We start from the raw sequence: 18,408 nt of genomic DNA, 5'->3' as shown, positions 1-18,408 counted from the left end.
TAGGGAGAGGCTATCTATATTAATGTCTTGTTAGCAAAGTGAAAGAAGTGCTCTTTCTCTGAAGACGTTGCAGCTAATGGATATACGAATGTTTCAGTGGTAAGTGCTTTGAATGTATAGACAGTTTTTGGTGGTTCCTTTTAGTTTTGAAACGGTGTTTCATGCCAGCACTCAAATGATTTTTCCACTCATTAGTGGCTGGTAATCAATAGATCTCATAGTAACTGTTGTTGCTTAATGCTTTGGAATGGGAAGTTTAGATTTATAAGCAGTGTTATCTCTGAAAAGCTGAGATTTTCAACTAACCTGAATTTAAAAACATAAAGAAATCCACTCCTATTTACAAAGTTGTTAAAAATTATCATTTGTGAAGCTCGATTGAGTCTCATTTCAAACAAAGGTGCCAGGGGCATTTTTAATGTAATTAAGAAGTGTAGAAGAAGAGGTAGGAGAAGCCTTAATTTAGCAGTGAACTGTGGCAACAGAGGCCGTTAATATTTTTGTAATACGTGGCAATTTTTTTTCTGTAGGCTTATTACAACACACTCTTCCAGATCTGCAAGTAGTTGTGAAAATAGCCCATGAGAAGAATATGTGTTTTCTGTAATAACTTTGTATAGAAATAGTTGTTATAAAAATGTTGATCAGGCCTGTTAGCACACTGTGTAAAAAGGAATGGATTCAACTGTGTTAATTTACTGGTTAAAAACTTTTCCTTTCGCAAAGGAAGTCTAATGGGGGAGTAGATTACTGTACTTTCTTTGTTTGTTACCCATTAGTGTTTAGGCACCTGGCAGGAAGTTTGAATACTTTTAAAGATTAAAGTCTGTTATTTTAATTTGCTAAGAAAATGTGTATAGAATGGGCAACATTTTAATGTGATTTAATTTTTGCTACTTCTAGAAGTCATTGCAGGCCATTATTTCCACATTTGTACTTGAAATGTAAGGAGGTTACATAAATTAACATTGTCACAGGTCTTGCAGAAAGTGATGAATAGGGGTGAATAGCTGTATGTGTGCCATTGTAGTACCTCTGAAACAGCGTAAGTAATTTGAGCATCTGGATAAGTAAGAATATTTCATTCCTTAAAAATACTTTTTGAAAATAAATACTAATGTGAAATTGTCACTTCTTGCAATGTAAAACTGGGAAAACTTCTATCCAGAAGGCTCAGCTTTGGCTCAAAGGAGTGTATGCAACTTCTCTACAAAAATATTCCCAGTTACCAATGATTAAGGAGTTAAGTTGGAAACAGACAAAAATGGTTGTGCTTTTTTTCTCCTCCTTTCTCTCTCTTCTCCCTTGTCCAGTAGTTGTTAATAGAAACTCCGGATGATTCATTCTTGTCTCATTATTCCAGTTTGTCATGGAAGCATGTTAAAGGCTCAGTGTTGAGTGGCTAAATACTTGTCTTCATCACCAGTTTAAACCATTTATTTTGTCCAGAAGTGCTTTTCTTCCTATTGGGGAACAATGATAGTTATACTGAGTTTCTTACTCATTTTTAACAGGCAAAACTGAGGGACTTTTGCCAGACTATGGAGCTGATAGTTAAAGGGGTTTGCAATGGACACTACCTGTTGATAGCTTTCGATTTGTCTGTACTCAAGCCAGAAATCCTGTGGTCTGGATACGTACACAGGATCGCATACAGTTACAGGGGGGCATCCCCATAAACAACTGCTCCTGTTACAAATTCTGAAATTTCTACCCTGAAAAGATACCATTTTTCAAATATTTGACCGCATTTGTGAGCTGCTTTGTGCTGTTGCTGCGATTTCACGCTTGCTAGCAAATGACTGTTTTTCTCTTACTCTCACATTACCATCGTGTGTCCCGCACAAAGCTGCTCTCTTGACTGAGAAGATATAGGAAGTGAGAGACTAATCTGATTTCATTGTGGGAAGCATCTGGGTTGCGTTAATTGCTTTCCTCTAGTGTTTACTTTCTTATTAATCTTCCTTAAAACTGTGTTTTTTCAATTGTTCAGAAAGGTATAATGTTGCATGTTCTGTAGACTTTGTGTATAAAATATGTCTTTAACTGTAAACTTGCTTGACTGACCCCACCTCTCACCCTTTGGTTTTCATTTTTTTCCTAAGCGGTGAACTTCAAAGAAGTTAATGAAGAAAACAAGAGAGAACTCTTCAGTGAAATATTTTCTTCCATTGAAACATTGGCATTCACCTTTGGAAACGTGTAAGTTGGAATCCAGAAGTTTTTAAAGAGCTCTGTGGAGCTGAGTCAAATTAAGACTAAACACAACAAAAACTTCAGTTTTCTTTTGGACAAATATTAGCTGATAAACTAATTTAAATTAACCACATCCAGAACAATTTTACTGCTCGGATTGGATGTTTGGGTTTTGGTTTTTTCTTTATAACAGGCAATGGTATAAAAATTGCAGGGAATATAGGACTATTATTAAAAAATGTTTGCAGAACTTCTAAAAGATATTAGAAACACTATCTAAATTTTTGTTCTCAGTGATCTGAAATTGCTTGGTAGGTGAAGTAATAAAGTAACAGAATTCTTTGTTTTTCTGGCAGTGTTTCAGACTTCCTTATGGGAGATGTAGACAATGGCTCGTCATTGGGACTTCCTGTATCTCGGAGAAGTCGGGTAGGCTAAAAACATGTTCTCTTGGAGTGTGGAATGGTATCTTTTAAATGAGATTTTCATTTCCGCTGAAACTCTGTGAATCTTGGGGCTGGGATACTTGGAGTCTTCTGAGTCTTAAAACAAGATTAAACCCATGAAAAAAATGCGTTCAAGGTTACAGATACTTGAATGTATTCTCAGTTCTAAATGCCAATGGGGCTAGTGCTTGAATATGTTTTTGATAACCTGCTGTAATCATATTTGAGATTTTTAAATTGATTAAGTGAAAAGAACTAAATACTTAAAAGTAAGATACTTGAATGATTTGCATGATGGAGTGGTTAGAATAGACCCGATAGACGTAGAAGCTAAAGGTTTAATGATCTCTTTTTGGCTTTTAAAGACTAATATTCATTACAAAATAACCTTTTCTTCTTCCAGAGCCCAGTTTGTGCTGTAGCTGTTTCAACAACAATTCACTAAGAGAACTGAAATAGCACTGTCAACTTATAGGTAGTCAAAGAAAAACATTAGTGTTTTAAACTCCCCTTTAAACACTTTGAAGGTGAGATTAAAAAATGCTCAGTACCAAATTCTGTGCTGATTTTTTGTGTATCTAGAAGCAGACTTTCAAGTAAATCAAGTCAAATCAAAAGTTACATGCAAAGAAAATGCAGTTTATAATTGTGTGTATGACAAGCTAAGTTGTAGCAAGGTTAAAAATTTTAGATCGTGGTGTTTTTTAAAGGCTTCATTGAAATGTACTTAAGGCTTAGCATTCCTTCACACAGCTTGATCATAGCAATGCTGTGAAGCTATAGCTGAGAAGTAGTCTTTCTAAATTTTCACTATGTTTGATAACACACATGAGAAAGATGGATGATCACAGAAGTTCTACTTCTGTAGCTGCTACAAAACTCATCTTCACAAACAACATGGAGGGGAAGGAGGCTACTCATAAAACTGGTTCCAGCAGACTTAGAATCAGAGGATTAGGTTGCTGATAAAAAGTATGAAATAAAATAGCATAGAAGCCAGGCATCTCATGTAACTTAAATGAGATGGTTTGAACAAGTACTATTTCAGCTAATGGGTTCACCAGCAGGAGGAAGGTGCTGAATTTGCCAACATTTCAATCTTGTAATGGCTTTGCAATGTAAAAATGTGTTCTTGTGGAACAAGATGGTCCCATATATTCTATTTTGAAGTGAATGCTTAGCTAAAAGATCACTCTGCTGAACATGGGGGTGGGGGAAGACCAAGGGGAAATTAGAACATAGTGAAATGAAGAAGGAATTCTGTTCTAGATGCTGCAAGTCACCAGCTTAGATTTAAAACCCCTTTTTTGTAGTGTCATTTGTTTTTCCTAATGTGGAAGGGAACAGTTATAAACTTTGGAGCAGGTAGGATAATATGGTTCAATTTCTTGGAAATCTGTCTTAAACTAAAGTGCATTTTCATTCATGCAAATAAATATACATTTAACAAATGAAGCATTTCACTTTTGATTTTGCAATTCAGAGAGCAATTTGGAGGTCAACTAGGAGTTGAGTATTAGGAGGAGTTAAATGCAAAATATTTAAGTAGCTGTATTAACTTTTCATTCCTGTAAATGTGTACATTCAGTGGTTGAACATAACAGCTAGCTGTATCTTAGAAAGATTAGAGCATAACATTTTGGTGGAATTTAACATGTAAATGCTTTGAGGGTTAATTAAGGAGAGAGATTTTAATTGCCTGTTAGGGAAGGCACCTCCCTAACTAAGCTGTTGAGGATTGCTCTAAGAGGAGGGCGGGGGGGGGGGGTGGTCGGATGGGGAGCAGGGAGATGATCTTGCTTCTCCTGGCTGCAGGGGAGTCTGCATTCTTTAGTTCAGGCATTCCACTTGGAAGCTTAAGTTAAATGATATGTATACCCCCTCTTAGCAAATGTAATTGTTCTCATTTTAGCCCTTGTAGTACAACCAGAAGTACAAGGTGGAAGCAAAGATATTTCTTAATTAAAAACAGAAGAGTTTTAGAATATGTTGGAAGAGACGAGACAGGCATGTCTGACTTCTCATTACTCAACAAGCTATTTGAATGCTATTCGATGCTATGTAGATCTGAGAGCATAATAAAGAAGGGTAGAATTTTCAAAATGTGTGCAGAGATTTGCCTCTTGTCAGGGTGACAGTTCTTGGGTAATGGAGGAAAAAAAGGCAGAAAAGACTGAGCAGTGAAATCTGTCTAGAAATTGGGCTTTTTAAATTTTTGTTCAGCTCACTGGGATGAGTCATTGGATGCTTGAAGGGGGCAAGCTGTATGGGTCAAGTTCTGATAAGAAGTTGTAGGACGTAAGTAAAAGTAGTTGTCCATGTGCTTGCTTTTAAAATGTGCTATTACATATTTGTGGTGGCATGAATGTGGATGGATGAATGAGCATTGATTAGCTGCCCTAACTAAACTGTGTGCCTGAGTTACTGGCAAGGAGTGAACAGTTCTCAGGACTGAAATGATTTACGTCTTATAGAATGGGAAATAATTTTTAGGACCAGAATTGTAAGTGCCTCCTGAATTAATATAAAGTATGGGGGTTTTTTCCTCTTCTTACTTGTTCTTCCCTAACAACTGTATGCCACTTCAAAATCTACCTGAAGACAGTAATACTTTATACCCAAATCAGAACTAAATCTAGGAATGTTCAGGCTTTCTGTGCAACAGAATATTGAGCCATCTCTGAATTCAGACTTTTGGGGTTTTTTTACTGTTTCATTGATAGACAGCTTTGGACAGATTTCTCACTTGTTCTGAAAAAGCCCTTCCATTTTACTGAAACTCTCATTTATTAAACAGCAATTGTACTAGTATTCCAGTTTCTTAGGAATGGAACTGTTCTTTAGACTGTAGTTTGATTCTGTTCAATGTAACTGATGATTAATGCCTTGCATGTTTTGGTATATGGAAAAGCTGCTTTTGCTGTGAAGTAAACCAGGGATTTTTATGTGATTTATAATCTGTGTCCATTTACATTTAAAAAAACTAACCAAACAAAAAAGAACTACTTGCATCATTGTTACTGTGCTCCATTGTAGCTTTAGGTCTGAAAATAAAACAGCACCAAAGTCTAAATCTTGTAAAGCTTAAGGCCAATTTGCAGCTATTTCTCAGCCTTTGTCTTCTGCCTGCTAGCTGCTTCAGAACTTTCAAGAGTAGTTTATTAATTTAAAATGATGTAGAGTTATGTTGGGTTTTGTTTTTGTTTTTTAGAAGGGGGTGGTGGTTACCAGGTAAACTTTTCATTCATTTAAATTTGTTCAGGGGCCTGGTTTACAGCACAGTCCTACAAATAGTTCAACTTGCTCAATTAAAGGGGTAGCTAAATGTGGCATGAAGGCAAAGGTAGGGATGAAATCTTGTGCTAAATTCCTTTTATTGTTGGATGAAATTCTGTCAGGTTGTACTGACTGTCAGGGCTTCATTAGCAAGTGTTACTAGTCACTTTATTCCCTTGAGGAAGAAATAAAGGATTCTAATGGCATGTAGGATGGTGTCATATGTATATGATACTAGGTCTGTATGAAAAGCTTTTAGAAAGATAGGTAGGGATCTAAGAAAAGCTGGATGTCACTTAAATATCAACCTGGTTTGTTAAACAACTCTTCCATCACAGCTTGTCAAGATTGTTTATTTAAAGGTATATAATGATTCCTTGCTATTTATTATGTCTCAATTGACAGCTGTGGAAGCTTAGAAGGTATTATGCCTTAGATGAGAGCGCGTTACAGTACAGGGGGGTTTTTTATCTGCAGAAAAAGGGGCAGATGATGCCATTTATTTTGTTAGCCTATCAGTTCTAGTGAAAGCTTTTCTTTCCTAACTTAATGTTTTGTTTCTTGTACACCAGTCTTTTGAGAATCTTTCTGTGGAGTCTGGGGGTTCACTGCATGAAAGGGATGATATTCAAGGTAGGTCATTTAATATTAATAAATACCATTGTGTATCTGTGTTTTCATCTTGTAAAATGTTGTAAATAAGTTTCTTGGTCACTCTTTTACACCTCTGCTGCCATTAAAACTTTACTGTAAAAAATTTGCTGTTGCAGAGGTTTTATGCTTTTGTGAATAACCAACCTGGGTTGCTTTTTGGGGGGGGGGGGGGGGGAACCAAGGCCAGAAGCACTTCTGTATGTCATCATATGATTGGTGTTTTGTTGGGTCACTTTCTTTAAGAAAGTTATGCTGACCATATGACTACTCCAGATAGAATACTATGACCCTTTAATTTGTTCTAAAACCTCTGTCAGTTCTGTTTAGAATCAACTAGCATTAAAGACCAACTCAAGATCAGAGCTGCTTAAGCATTCACAGTTGGCTAATACTGGCTTTGCTCTCAGTGTGTGGCCATGTCTAAAATTCACTTCGTTGTGTTCAATGCTTTATTTTCAGGACATCTTCGAGCGGAGGAGGTTGATAGCATGCTCCTGAGAAATGACAGTGGAATTGAATCAGCTCTGTCCTATGCTAAAGCATGGTCAAAATATACCAAGGATGTAGTCGCATGGGTAGAAAAAAAGCTTAGCTTGGGTGAGTGGCTCTTTCTGGCGTTTAATCAGCTTTGTCATGATGAAATTAAATCTGCTGTTAGGCCTCTGTGCTGCAGACTGTCAATAATGTGATTTCTAAATTAGTAGCTGTTCCGCTGAAGTGAACAGAACTATCGTGCATTTCCTATAATTAAAGGCCTGTAACAAAGTGAAGGTGGTCCCCTCTGTAGCCTGTCTGTTAGAGGAAGAATGTAGAAAGCATATAGCATGTGGTGCAACTGTTAGCGTAAACAGTAACTGTGAATTTTTTTAACAGAAGTGGAGTGTGCTAAAAACTTAGCAAAAATGGCTGAAACTGCTAAAGCTGTTGTTGGACACCAGGTGAGTACATTTTAGGGATTTTATTTTAAAGTCTTAACTATGTATTGGATGCCTTGCCTAGAAGTGAAATGAGGAATGGATTTTTAAGTTGATATGGAATTGATTTATACTGTAAATCACTGGTTAAAAGATCTGTTTTATTTTGTGTCTTCCTGTATCTTATGGAAATTTGGATGTATACATTTATTTTTGTTGAAAATGCAGACTAGCCTTATAGTTTTCACAGTATACTCTTTTGTCTAACATCTTGTATGCTTTGTGATTTGGACTTGTAGACTTCTCTTTCAGAGTGTCTTCCTAGTAAAATGAAACATAGCTGAGAAATTAGTAATTTTCTAGATTCATACATAACTCTCTCTTCCATGCATATATAAATACCTTACTAAATTTAATTGAAAATCTAGTTCAATTATACAGACATTATTACTTCTCCCTTACCTAGAACATTTATGTTTTGTTGTGTGTAATTTTAGGATTATATGCCATTCCAATCAATATTCATTAATGCTTTTCAAAATGATATTGAGAACAATCAACTTTGGCAACAGACAGCTGCTGCTCTCCAGTCTAACAAATTTGTGCAGGTAAGTCTAAAGAAAAAGAGCAAGACATTGTTTAGGTTTTTAAAAAGTTTTCTAACAGCACAGAATATTCAAAAGAACAAACTTGCAGCCTATAAGCCTTTTATGTACTCTGTTAATATTTCCTATTTAGCCTCTTCTTGGAAGGAAAAACGAGTTGGATAGACAAAGGAAAGATATCAAGGAGCTTTGGCAGCGAGAACAGAAAAAAATGGTTGGTACTTCTTTCATATCTAACAGTGTTCAATCTTAAATTCTTCAGAAGAATGAAACTCAAACTAGGTTGTTATGTGCTTAAATTCACATGTAGAATCTATAGGGCTTATTGAATGTAGCATGTAACTGTCAGTTTCATGACACAGTTGTAACAGGTTACCTTCCTATGACTACGTACTTTGAACTGCAGCATACAGACCTGTGCATAACAGCTTCTTTAAACATCATGTTAAATAACTGGAAAATTAAAATAATTCATTCTTTTGCTTTTTTCTTTTGTTGCATTCTGCAGCAAGAGCTGGAAGCTGCTCTAAGAAAAGCAAAACTGCTATATACACAGCGTCAAGATGAGTATGAAAAGGCAAAATCCTGCACTGCTCGTGCTGAGGAGGAACATCTTGGCTCAAGTGGAAGCTTTGTGAAAGATTTCAGTAAGCAACTGGAAAAAAAACGAAGGCTAGAAGAGGAAGCTCTTCAAAAAGTAGGAGTTTTTGTTTCTTGCTTCTAAAGTTAAGCCTACACTGGTTTTACTTGTACTTTCCCAGTGGGAGCATTTGAGCAAGTGTTCTGTTCATCATTCTTAATTTTAATCATGCTATCCTCTTCCGGGCTTCTATCCGAAATGGGAATCTCCAGTTACAAGCACCTTGTGTGGTGTTTTTTTTTCCTTGTTTCTAGTATTAAGGTCTGTAGTACATCAACCCTTTATACTTGTTTTCTCTAGGCTGAAGAGGCCAATGAACACTATAAAGCGAGCATGGCAGAGGTTGAAGAAAAAAGAAATGATTTGGAAAGCTTTAAAAGTGATGTCTTAACACAGCTTCGGGAGCTTATTTACCAGTGTGATCTTACTCTTAAAGCTGTAAGCATGCTTTTAAAAATATGTTTGGCACAGATATATAAATATTGTTAAGAGTAAGAGAAAGCCCCATCTGTAGTATTAACTGCTTAAAATAGAATATTTTGAAAGGACAGAGGTCAAACCAATAGAAGAAGGAAAATTTTTAATATGTTTGTGGTGTTCTTTTTCTGTTGGGAGTTTTTTTTTTTAAAAAAGGGGGAGGGTGTTATACATGTCTCGAATGTTTTGGGTTTTTTTTTTTATGAGCTGTTGCCTTGCAAGAACCCTGATTACACAATTCTTGTAAAATCTAAGAATATTGATGGCAGTAGTGTTACTCTGTTGCTTAAGAGTACAGCTCCCATTCCCGTTATTTTCATTAGTGCATTAGCAAAGATGTTTGGCTCAAGCACAGAATGGACATTAACACGCTGCAGCATGGAGCCTGCTAATCTTGGTGACAGTCTCAATTACTACAGGATCCATTGTGACTAATTGTATTAATGCTACACGTAATGCTTGCTTACACAATAAGCAAAGGATTGTCAAAACAGTATATCTACGTACACAGTTTTAAAAAAAACTTTAAAAGCACATTATGCCAATAGATGCGTACTTTTTTAGACAAGACAAAGACAATTTAATGCCGGGGCAGGGGATGAGGAACAAGCAACCCAAAATCCAACCCATAAGACCAGTACAAAGCTTAGACAAACTTGTCAGTTCAAGTGTATCTAAATTGCAAACTACTTTGCAACCCCAAAGCTGAAGAAGCAGCCATGCAGTGTCTCCTTGCCTGGTCTCTGCCTTGTGATAAAATATTTTAAGTTTCACATAATTTAACAAAGGAAGTGTTCAGTTAAACTGTTCTGTTGGGACAAGGAGTTTTTTCCATTTCTTGTCTCAAGATGATACAGAGCTCATCAGGGTTTGGAACTGCAACTACTTCATCATTGTAGTGGGGACTAAAATTCCCTCCAAAGCATAAAAACCACCTTTTTGGTAGCAAAAAACTTTGCCGTTTGCCTTGATCAACTCGAAGTGGGAAGCCACTGGAATTGTCTTTGCTACCGGGAGGATTCAATAACCCAGAGACAAGAAGAATACTAGTATCTATACTACAGATGAAGTTTTTGCAATTGATTTTTCAGGAATCTTGCACTAAGTCATCCCTACAAATGTTAACTATTTTCTAGAATTTTTCTAGTCTTATTGTTTAAATAATTTTCTGTTGGGATATTAATTTGGGTTGAGGAAAGTGGAGGTGAAACGTTTAGTAAATGATCTACAAATATTGACATTTTTTTTTCTCCCAACAGGCAACAGTTAACCTGTTCCAGCTGCAGCACGCTCAGGTTGTATCTCTTCCAGTTAACTGCCAGTCCCTCTGTGAGAGTGCCAAACTCTATGACCCTGGTCAGCAGTATTCAGAGTTTGTGAAAAGTTTGCCAAAGGAAGGGGTTCCTATTGAATCAGGTTCTTTTGAAACCCAGAGTTCCCAGGTTGATGGGTGAGTCCCAAACTATAGGTGGTATTTGCTTGGTTTAGAATTAAATGCTAGGCACACGTGTTTAACAGTAAAAGAACATTATTGGAGGAATTAAATGAATCCTGGTGTTTTACCATGCTTTACCATTCTCTGTTTCTTTGGTTTATCTTTTGGTAGATTATATATAATGTTGACCTTAAAACCTGACTTTAAATTCCAAAGCAGAATGTCATTTTGTGTAATATTACTTGCTAAAACATTGAGAATTGTAGTGCAAGAATTGTTACTATTTTAATGTAGACACTGGTTAATATAAAAAATGTGAATTTTGAACTTGGTAGTGTGGTGTGACAGTAGTATTTGATAATTAGTTTAGAAAGTCTTGAGGAGGTAGTTTTCCTCTTCTGCAGGCCTTGCTGCTACAGTACCTTTTTTCATATTGTTTGTCTGGCAACTTCTTGGCGGGAAGTATTGCTCGATTTCTGTCTCATGCTATGTGACTAAAAAAAATCATAGTCCACATGTCCCTATGTTATAACTTAATTATCTTATTCCAACCTGGGTGAAATGGCAGTTTTTACTGTTAATGTATTAAAGATACAGCTAATGTGGAAGTAAAGACTACAAGACAGAAAGGCAGCTCCTCATGTCAGTATGCCAAATGCTTTTCCACCTTTAACTTGTTATAAAATAGTCATCTTGGCCCTAAAGCACCAGAATATCCATTCCAATCTGTGTGTTTCACAGTTATACAGGAAAGTGTCGTCATCGTCTTTCAAGAGGAAACTAAATACAAAACCTAACTATTGAGTCAGACTTCTACCAACAAAAGCCAGGAAATTCAAAGTTAAAGCAGAGATTCTTAGTTCTTGTCTGTAAATTTCCTGCCTTTTAAGACTAATTTAGGCTATACTCATAAACTTTGTCTTAGGGGGATTTAACTATGCAGCTCCCTGAGAAACTGATGAGCATGAAATTTCAAATGCTTTGTGTGGTCTCCCAGCTACTTACTGCCTAAGATTTATGATTGGGTTTTCTCCTCCCCTCTCCCCACCTTTAGTTTTCTTTGGCATGGCCTTGTGATTCTTCATGTACTTGAAGTGATCACTTTTAGGTCTGCATTTATTTAAGGGACTGTAGCTTGGACAAATGCAAATTTTAATGTTTTTAAGTCTTTATTTCCTTTAGCTGGATAGGGTAGAAGTGATTAAGAAACAGCTTCCTGACTGCTAAACTTGGTTAGCAGGCCATTTTGTCCACAGGGTGTTTCAACATTTTACATTAATTACAGTTAATAGTTTTCTGTCCTTACCTTGAGAGCAGATTTTTACAATGTACTGACTATAAGATCTCTGGCAGCTTCAACATATATTCTGTGCTTTTAAAAAAGCACAGCATTTTAATGCCTATATGTTTATAGGTGAGTGATCCTGATGACTGAGCAGAGAATCTTTCGGAGAAAGGCATAAAAGTAGGATGGAATAGCCTCTGAATTATTCTGATCTTTAGATGAACAGATTTGAACAGTTTTTTCAAAGTCTGCAAAATAATGGTCATAATACCTTGCAGAGATGTGGAAAAGCTGATTTATTGGGGGGGGGGGGGGGGGACACTGGGAAATTGCACGTATTTAATTAAAAATAAATTGCCACCGTCTTTTTTAATTTGGGCATTAATAATTACATGTCAAATATGTATGTTCACGAACAACAATTAAAAGAAGCATTTTTAACACTCAGGGATTAAAAAAACCCCTTTGCTTTTCATTTAATTATGTCTTACTCTTCAAATTATTTTCTCCTTTCTGAAGGGTTTTTAACAAGCAATCAACCAACAGTGTCCATACATCACATGGTAACTTATCTCAGTGTTCAGGAGATTTTCCTGCTCAGACATTAGATGATGTGGGAAGCCCAATTTATCATCGTTCACAAAAGATTGGAGAGACAAGATCTTCCAGCAGTACAGATATCCAAGGTAGTTCTTTTGTATTTCATCTGTAGTTCAGTCTCTAAATAAAAATACCAGAAAAAAAACAGGTGCTTGATGTCTCACTGTCAGAAATGTAGCACTGACAGGGTTAAAAAGTATTCTAAAGTTCAAAGGTTATAAAAAAGGTTATGTACTTGAAAGTAAGGACAAATGGAAAACTGCCTGTGTGTATACCTAGGTTCTTTGACAAGAAAGGTGACATGCAGTTCAAACAGCAAGTACTGTCAAGCTCAGTGTACTAAACTATTCCAATTAACTTCAGCAATTTTTTTTTGTAAATACTATGTTGATTTTAGGTCTTTTGCAAAAGCACAAGTGTCAAGTTTCTGAAATTCATTTTCATACATCTTGAAGGTTTTACAGGAATATATGCTGTGGGGTTTTTTCACTATATTGCGTGTTCGTGTAACTTTTGCAATATTTTCCTATTTTGAATATAGTCATAGTCTTTAAATAAAAAGAAAATAATGTAATTTTGTCCTTGACACTTGGAATTTGTGGTTTTCTTTTCAAAAGCAATGCGAGGGCCACCACCATTCAGATCATGGTCAGTTGGCAACCAGAGCGGAGGAATGTGCAGTGATTCTGAAAGTGCAGGGGGAAGCAGTGAGTCACGATCCATGGATTCTCCATCTGCTAGCCCAGGTACAGCTACACTCACTGCTATACTAATTTGAAGTTTTTTCTTTTTTTTTTTTAAGTGTTGCATTAATCATTACATTAGTTAGTTTAGCAAGTGTTGGACAGAGCCTATAATGAAAATGAGTAGTTGGGTGGAACTGATACTTATAGCTTCCTGAAAATTTTTCTCATCTGCTAGGGGATTTTAAAAGACGACTTCCCCGAACACCTTCCACTGGTACTATGTCATCTGCAGATGATCTTGATGAAAGAGAGCCACCATCTCCTTCAGACTGTGGTAATGTTGTTTCCATACCTGAAGTCCCCAGAAGATGCTTTTTGTTGTAAAGTGTGGCTTTTCTTTTTAATGTGCTTAAGAAAAGTACATTAACAAGGCTGTGATTACCAACAGCAATGCTTTTCAATACAGTGTGCATCCACTTGAGGTTGAGAGCTGAAGAATAATGTTTAGGTCATTTTAATGAAGTGGTGCAGAATTGTTTTCATATATTTAGATTAAGTATATGGGCAGCCTTTGAACATTTCTAGTGTCTTTACCCTCCTGAAGTAAACACAAATGATCCATTAACCATTCCCTCCAGACATTTAAAATTAGCTGCATGGCACTGAGGTATGTACGATCACTTCGAAATTTTGAAGTGAAATGCACAGATACAGAGAGTTGGTAATTGGCAAACTGGAAAAAAGTGGATCCAAATGTTTAGGGTAATAACTGAGATTTTACCCTTTTCAACTTCAATAAGCAAGTTTGGTAATGTCTGTCCCAGATTTGACCAGACCATTTCTAATTTTCAAATGAATTTTGACTGTATAAAGACAATGTTGCCACAGGTACTGAAACCTGAATAACTGAATTATCATAAATAGTTCTCTGGTATGTCTGCAGTACTTAAACTAGTTCTAAAATATTTGTGGCACTTGTTCAGTAAAGCCTTTAGGAAATCCTTCAGTTAGTCCTTATTCCTAAATGTATACTTTGCCTTCTAGGAGTCAGCCTGTGGTTAACAATACTAATTTAGGTCCAGATTTAAAGCATGACAACATGTTAATGAATGCAAACTTTCACTTGGAGTGGTACTGTTTAATCAATACTTGAGCTTTTAAGAAGATTTCTGGGCAATTAACTGTTAATTTTAAGTTTTTATCTGTAAAACAAAGGTTGATAGCATTTTAAGCAAACTGCTTGAAAAAAAATTGTTCACAAAAAGCACCAGTTGCTATTCTGTTTTAGAATCCTTTAGAAAATATTTTGATGTTTTCACAGGAGACTGAAAATCAGTGACTCTTTTTTATTTTATATGGGTTCTGCTGTGAGCATGTGTTAATTCTTACCTGCTTCAGAGTATTCTTTTTCAAGTATTTCAGAAACACTACAGGCCAAAACCATAATGGCATCTTTCATCCCCTAGTACAGAATTTTGAAATATATAGAATGAACTGCAGGGCAGTTGGAATTAAATGTCTTAATATTTTCACATGCCATTAATACAGGAGAAAATGGAAATACTTAAAAATGCAAAACTAATTGTTTGATTCCACTTTTATGTAAGATGATTTGATAGTTAGTGGGTCTGTTATGTGAACTGAGGCATTGTTTTTCTTCCTTGTGATCGAAATGTTTTTCATTACTTCAGTAGTTGCTATTACTTACAGAATGCTGCGTTCTGCAGCATGGTTCTAAAAAATCAGAATAAATACTCTATCTCAATAGCAGATATTAGAATGACTGTAACAGGGAAATTCTCTCCAGGTGTAAATGATCTGACATCTGAAACTGCAAATTCTCCAGGACCTTTTAGAAATGCTAATATGTCCAAAGCAGCACAAACACACAAACTACGGAAGCTGAGAGCTCCATCTAAATGCAGAGAATGTGACAGCTTAGTGGTATTTCATGGAGCTGAATGTGAGGAGGTAAGTTGAAAAGTTGTTTAAACTGCTGCTTGAGATTTATGTAAAGTCGGGACTTCTGGAAACCTGCATTATTTTTCCGTATAAAAAGTACGGACTTTGCAGCTTCTTAGAATCATCATGAACTTAAAGCAAAAGCACAGCAGGCTAATAGATCTTTTCTTTTGCTTATGTATGGGGTAACAAACAGCAGAGATATTTCTTATGGTGTCAGATTGTATCAAACCATGTGGTTTTTTTTCCTCCCCTGTAGTGTTCACTTGCATGCCATAAAAAATGTTTAGAGACTTTAGCTATTCAATGTGGGCACAAAAAACTTCATGGAAGGCTTCACTTGTTTGGAGTGGAATTTGCCCAAGCTGCTAAAAATGTTCCCGATGGCATCCCTTTCATCATCAAAAAGTGTACATCAGAAATTGAAAGTAGAGCGCTGAATGTCAAGGTATGCTCAAGTTTGTTTATAAAACTTAAGTATGAACAACCTTTTTAAAAAAATAAAATCTCTTCTCAAGATGTTAATGCTGTACTGTTGATATCATATACGTTTTACACTTGCCTTTCAAATTAAAATAGGGTTTTGCTGGTCTCTTAATGTCAGGGCATCTATCGTGTGAATGGAGCCAAATCAAGAGTTGAAAAGCTTTGTCAAGCTTTTGAAAATGGAAAGGATTTGGTTGAGCTCTCAGAACTCTATGCACATGATATCAGCAATGTTCTCAAGTTGTATCTCCGCCAGGTATGTACTTGAGAGGTCAGATGGAAAACCAAAGTACTGTAGTATATTTCTTCAGTACAAGAGGGGAAAAAAAAAAATCCCCTTCGGCAGTCCTTGTGTATTTGCAGTAGGCTTCTTTATTTCACATGGAGCCCGTGACAGGGAGAGGGAAAGCTGCTGGTATTACAGTCTGTAATCTACATGGGCATAATGTCTCTTTAAATACTAGTACCATACATAGAACAAGCTTTTGTTTATCCAATTGTAGTGAAGCTTTTATTTCTAAAACCTTTCTGGTTACTGAATTTTCCTGTCTTACGTGAAGTTTAGAACATTCCCATATTCTTGCCTCATGCAGACAGATGCTAACAAAAATTTAATGAAATGCACATATAGTGGTTACGGTGATGTGTTCATTATGGAGGGGTTATGAATATTTTTCTTCAAAATGATCTCTAAAGCTTCATGATTGAGTTTTCCAGAACAGTTGCAGTATGTATCTGAAAAAATGAGGCTGGGGTGTTGCCCAGTGAAATTACCGAGTCACTCTGAAAACTTTTTAAACCTTGAAAGAAATAATCCTTAGCTGCATGGCCCTGTCCTCTTCTTTACACTGGCTGTCACAGATGAGAATTCCAATGCTGTGATCATCACCATTAAGTTAAGGGCTTTTGAGGAATTGCAAAGATGTACTCTGCCTACTTATTCAAGTAAAAAAGTAGCATATTCTATACATTATACTGGGGTACCAGTTTGAGGCACTGTGCTGCATTTTGAATAGAGCTCATAATTAAAAAAATTCAAATAACACATGTTCTTCTGGTCTTATTATTTCCTTTGTAGCTGATCTGTTGGTGTGGTTTTTAGGTAAACCTGCTCATTTTAAATGCAGGAACAGTGCTAGAAACATGCAGTTAAGACATTTTTAGATAGAATCCTGAGTTAAACCCTATTTGAGACTAATTATTAAAACTAATTATTTTGAGTTTTATCTAGTCTTCATAATTTTTGCTTTTATCTAAGCTGGAGCAATGCAATGTAAATAGCCAGGTCAGGTTTGAGGGTTTTGTCCGTTTTTGGGTTATTAACGTTCATTTTCCTACTAAGAGAATATTTAAATCACAATTAAAAATTAATGTTATGTGACCTAAAATCCAATTTTAAAAAAAGGAATATGGACCAAACTGAAACCACATGTAATATATTATCAAAGACTGGAAAAATAACAGCTCTATTATGGTATTTGTGCATATGCAGTGTAACACCCTCCCTCATAGCAATCGCTTTCTTGAAATCTGTACCTGTGTTGATAAATGCTCAGTCTTGAAGCTATTGCAGGAAAGGGGTAGCAAAAGATTTCTGGAGAAAGGTATAGGGAGGAGTGGTTCTTACCTGGGATTGGATTTGACAAATTATGGTTTCAGCTAATGAGCAAGGATTAAACAATGTCATCACCTAAGAAAAGATATTAGGCCAGACAAAGTTGAAGAAAAGCAGGAAAGAAACAAGTTAAAATTCAGGCTTGAGTATTTTTCTGAAATGTTCTTATTTCTTCAGCTTCCAGAACCCTTGATTTTGTTTCGGCTTTACAATGAGTTCATTGGACTTGCAAAAGAAAGCCAGAATGTTAATGAGGAATTGGATGCTAAACAAGCTAGCCCCAAATCAAAGAAAAGACAGTCAATCTGTATTGAACTGAATAGGATCATTATTAAAATTAAAGATCTTCTGAAACAACTGCCTGTACCAAACTATAACACTCTTCAGTACCTTATTGGACACCTCCACAGGTGAGAAAAGACTTTAAATGCAAAGTGATGTTGAAAAATAAACAAACTGCTACATGCGGTGTACTAGGAAGCTCTTGTACCCTTTAGATGACTGTAGAGAAAGTTGTCATGTATGCCTTTAGAAGACATTTTTCTAATGTAATGAATTCTCGGGTGAGAGAAGAATATGAAATGGAAAGAAAGGAGGGAAAGAGCTCAGCTCCACTATTCTTGATTTCTTTGCTAGCAAGTAGTAACTAGTGGCTGCGGGGACCTAGGTGTGATTTAAATCAAGATATGACCCAGATAAGGGCAGTGATTTGGTGGCTGTTAACAGAAAACTGAAACTTGTGTTGTGTCTGTTAATAACCATTCTCCAGTTACATTTCACTTCCTTTTCCTCTAAATGCTGGATTGTATGATGATGTGTGACGAGGCTGTACCAAGCTGATTACTACCAATAAAAATGGTACTATTGGGCCACAGCTATATTAATGAGAATGAGACACATTTTTTCCCCAACCCCAGAAATGTCAAATAGCCACAAACATCAACCAAATAGACATAAAAAAGCCCTGTTTGGAAAGCACGTAGTCCAAGCTGCTGTTAAATGCAGTCTGCAGTGAAGATTCTGCCTGCCTACCAAACCCACCTTCAGTTTGTTTATTGTCTGTTAGCCTCTCTAGACATGATAATATTTTGATATCTAAAATAGTTCTGAAGTAGTAAAACCCTCTAACTC

At 36.2% G+C, this 18,408-nt stretch overlaps 1 protein-coding gene across 3 annotated transcripts in view; it reads left to right on the top strand.

Annotated features, from left to right (window-relative positions):
- ARHGAP29 (Rho GTPase activating protein 29) overlaps nucleotides 1-18,408 on the top strand; it is a 53,393-nt gene that overhangs the window by 31,400 nt on the left and 3,585 nt on the right. For 2 of the 3 annotated variants that reach the window (XM_074832538.1, XM_074832537.1), the window contains exons 4-20: nucleotides 2,106-2,202; nucleotides 2,553-2,625; nucleotides 6,491-6,551; nucleotides 7,032-7,169; nucleotides 7,446-7,510; nucleotides 7,984-8,094; nucleotides 8,225-8,305; nucleotides 8,600-8,788; nucleotides 9,032-9,169; nucleotides 10,468-10,658; nucleotides 12,448-12,614; nucleotides 13,146-13,274; nucleotides 13,450-13,548; nucleotides 15,022-15,185; nucleotides 15,436-15,624; nucleotides 15,781-15,918; nucleotides 17,455-17,687. In XM_074832538.1, the coding sequence (XP_074688639.1) occupies nucleotides 2,106-2,202; nucleotides 2,553-2,625; nucleotides 6,491-6,551; nucleotides 7,032-7,169; nucleotides 7,446-7,510; nucleotides 7,984-8,094; nucleotides 8,225-8,305; nucleotides 8,600-8,788; nucleotides 9,032-9,169; nucleotides 10,468-10,658; nucleotides 12,448-12,614; nucleotides 13,146-13,274; nucleotides 13,450-13,548; nucleotides 15,022-15,185; nucleotides 15,436-15,624; nucleotides 15,781-15,918; nucleotides 17,455-17,687 (2,263 nt within the window). The remainder of the gene's footprint in view (nucleotides 1-2,105; nucleotides 2,203-2,552; nucleotides 2,626-6,490; nucleotides 6,552-7,031; nucleotides 7,170-7,445; nucleotides 7,511-7,983; nucleotides 8,095-8,224; nucleotides 8,306-8,599; nucleotides 8,789-9,031; nucleotides 9,170-10,467; nucleotides 10,659-12,447; nucleotides 12,615-13,145; nucleotides 13,275-13,449; nucleotides 13,549-15,021; nucleotides 15,186-15,435; nucleotides 15,625-15,780; nucleotides 15,919-17,454; nucleotides 17,688-18,408) is intronic. The other variant, XM_074832539.1, reaches the window with a different exon arrangement.

The sequence above is a fragment of the Strix aluco genome, chromosome 8 (genome assembly GCF_031877795.1).
Source record: "Strix aluco isolate bStrAlu1 chromosome 8, bStrAlu1.hap1, whole genome shotgun sequence".
NCBI lineage: Eukaryota > Metazoa > Chordata > Aves > Strigiformes > Strigidae > Strix > Strix aluco.
The sequence above is the reverse complement of the archived record's forward strand: the minus strand, read 5'-3'. Positions and strand labels throughout refer to the sequence as shown.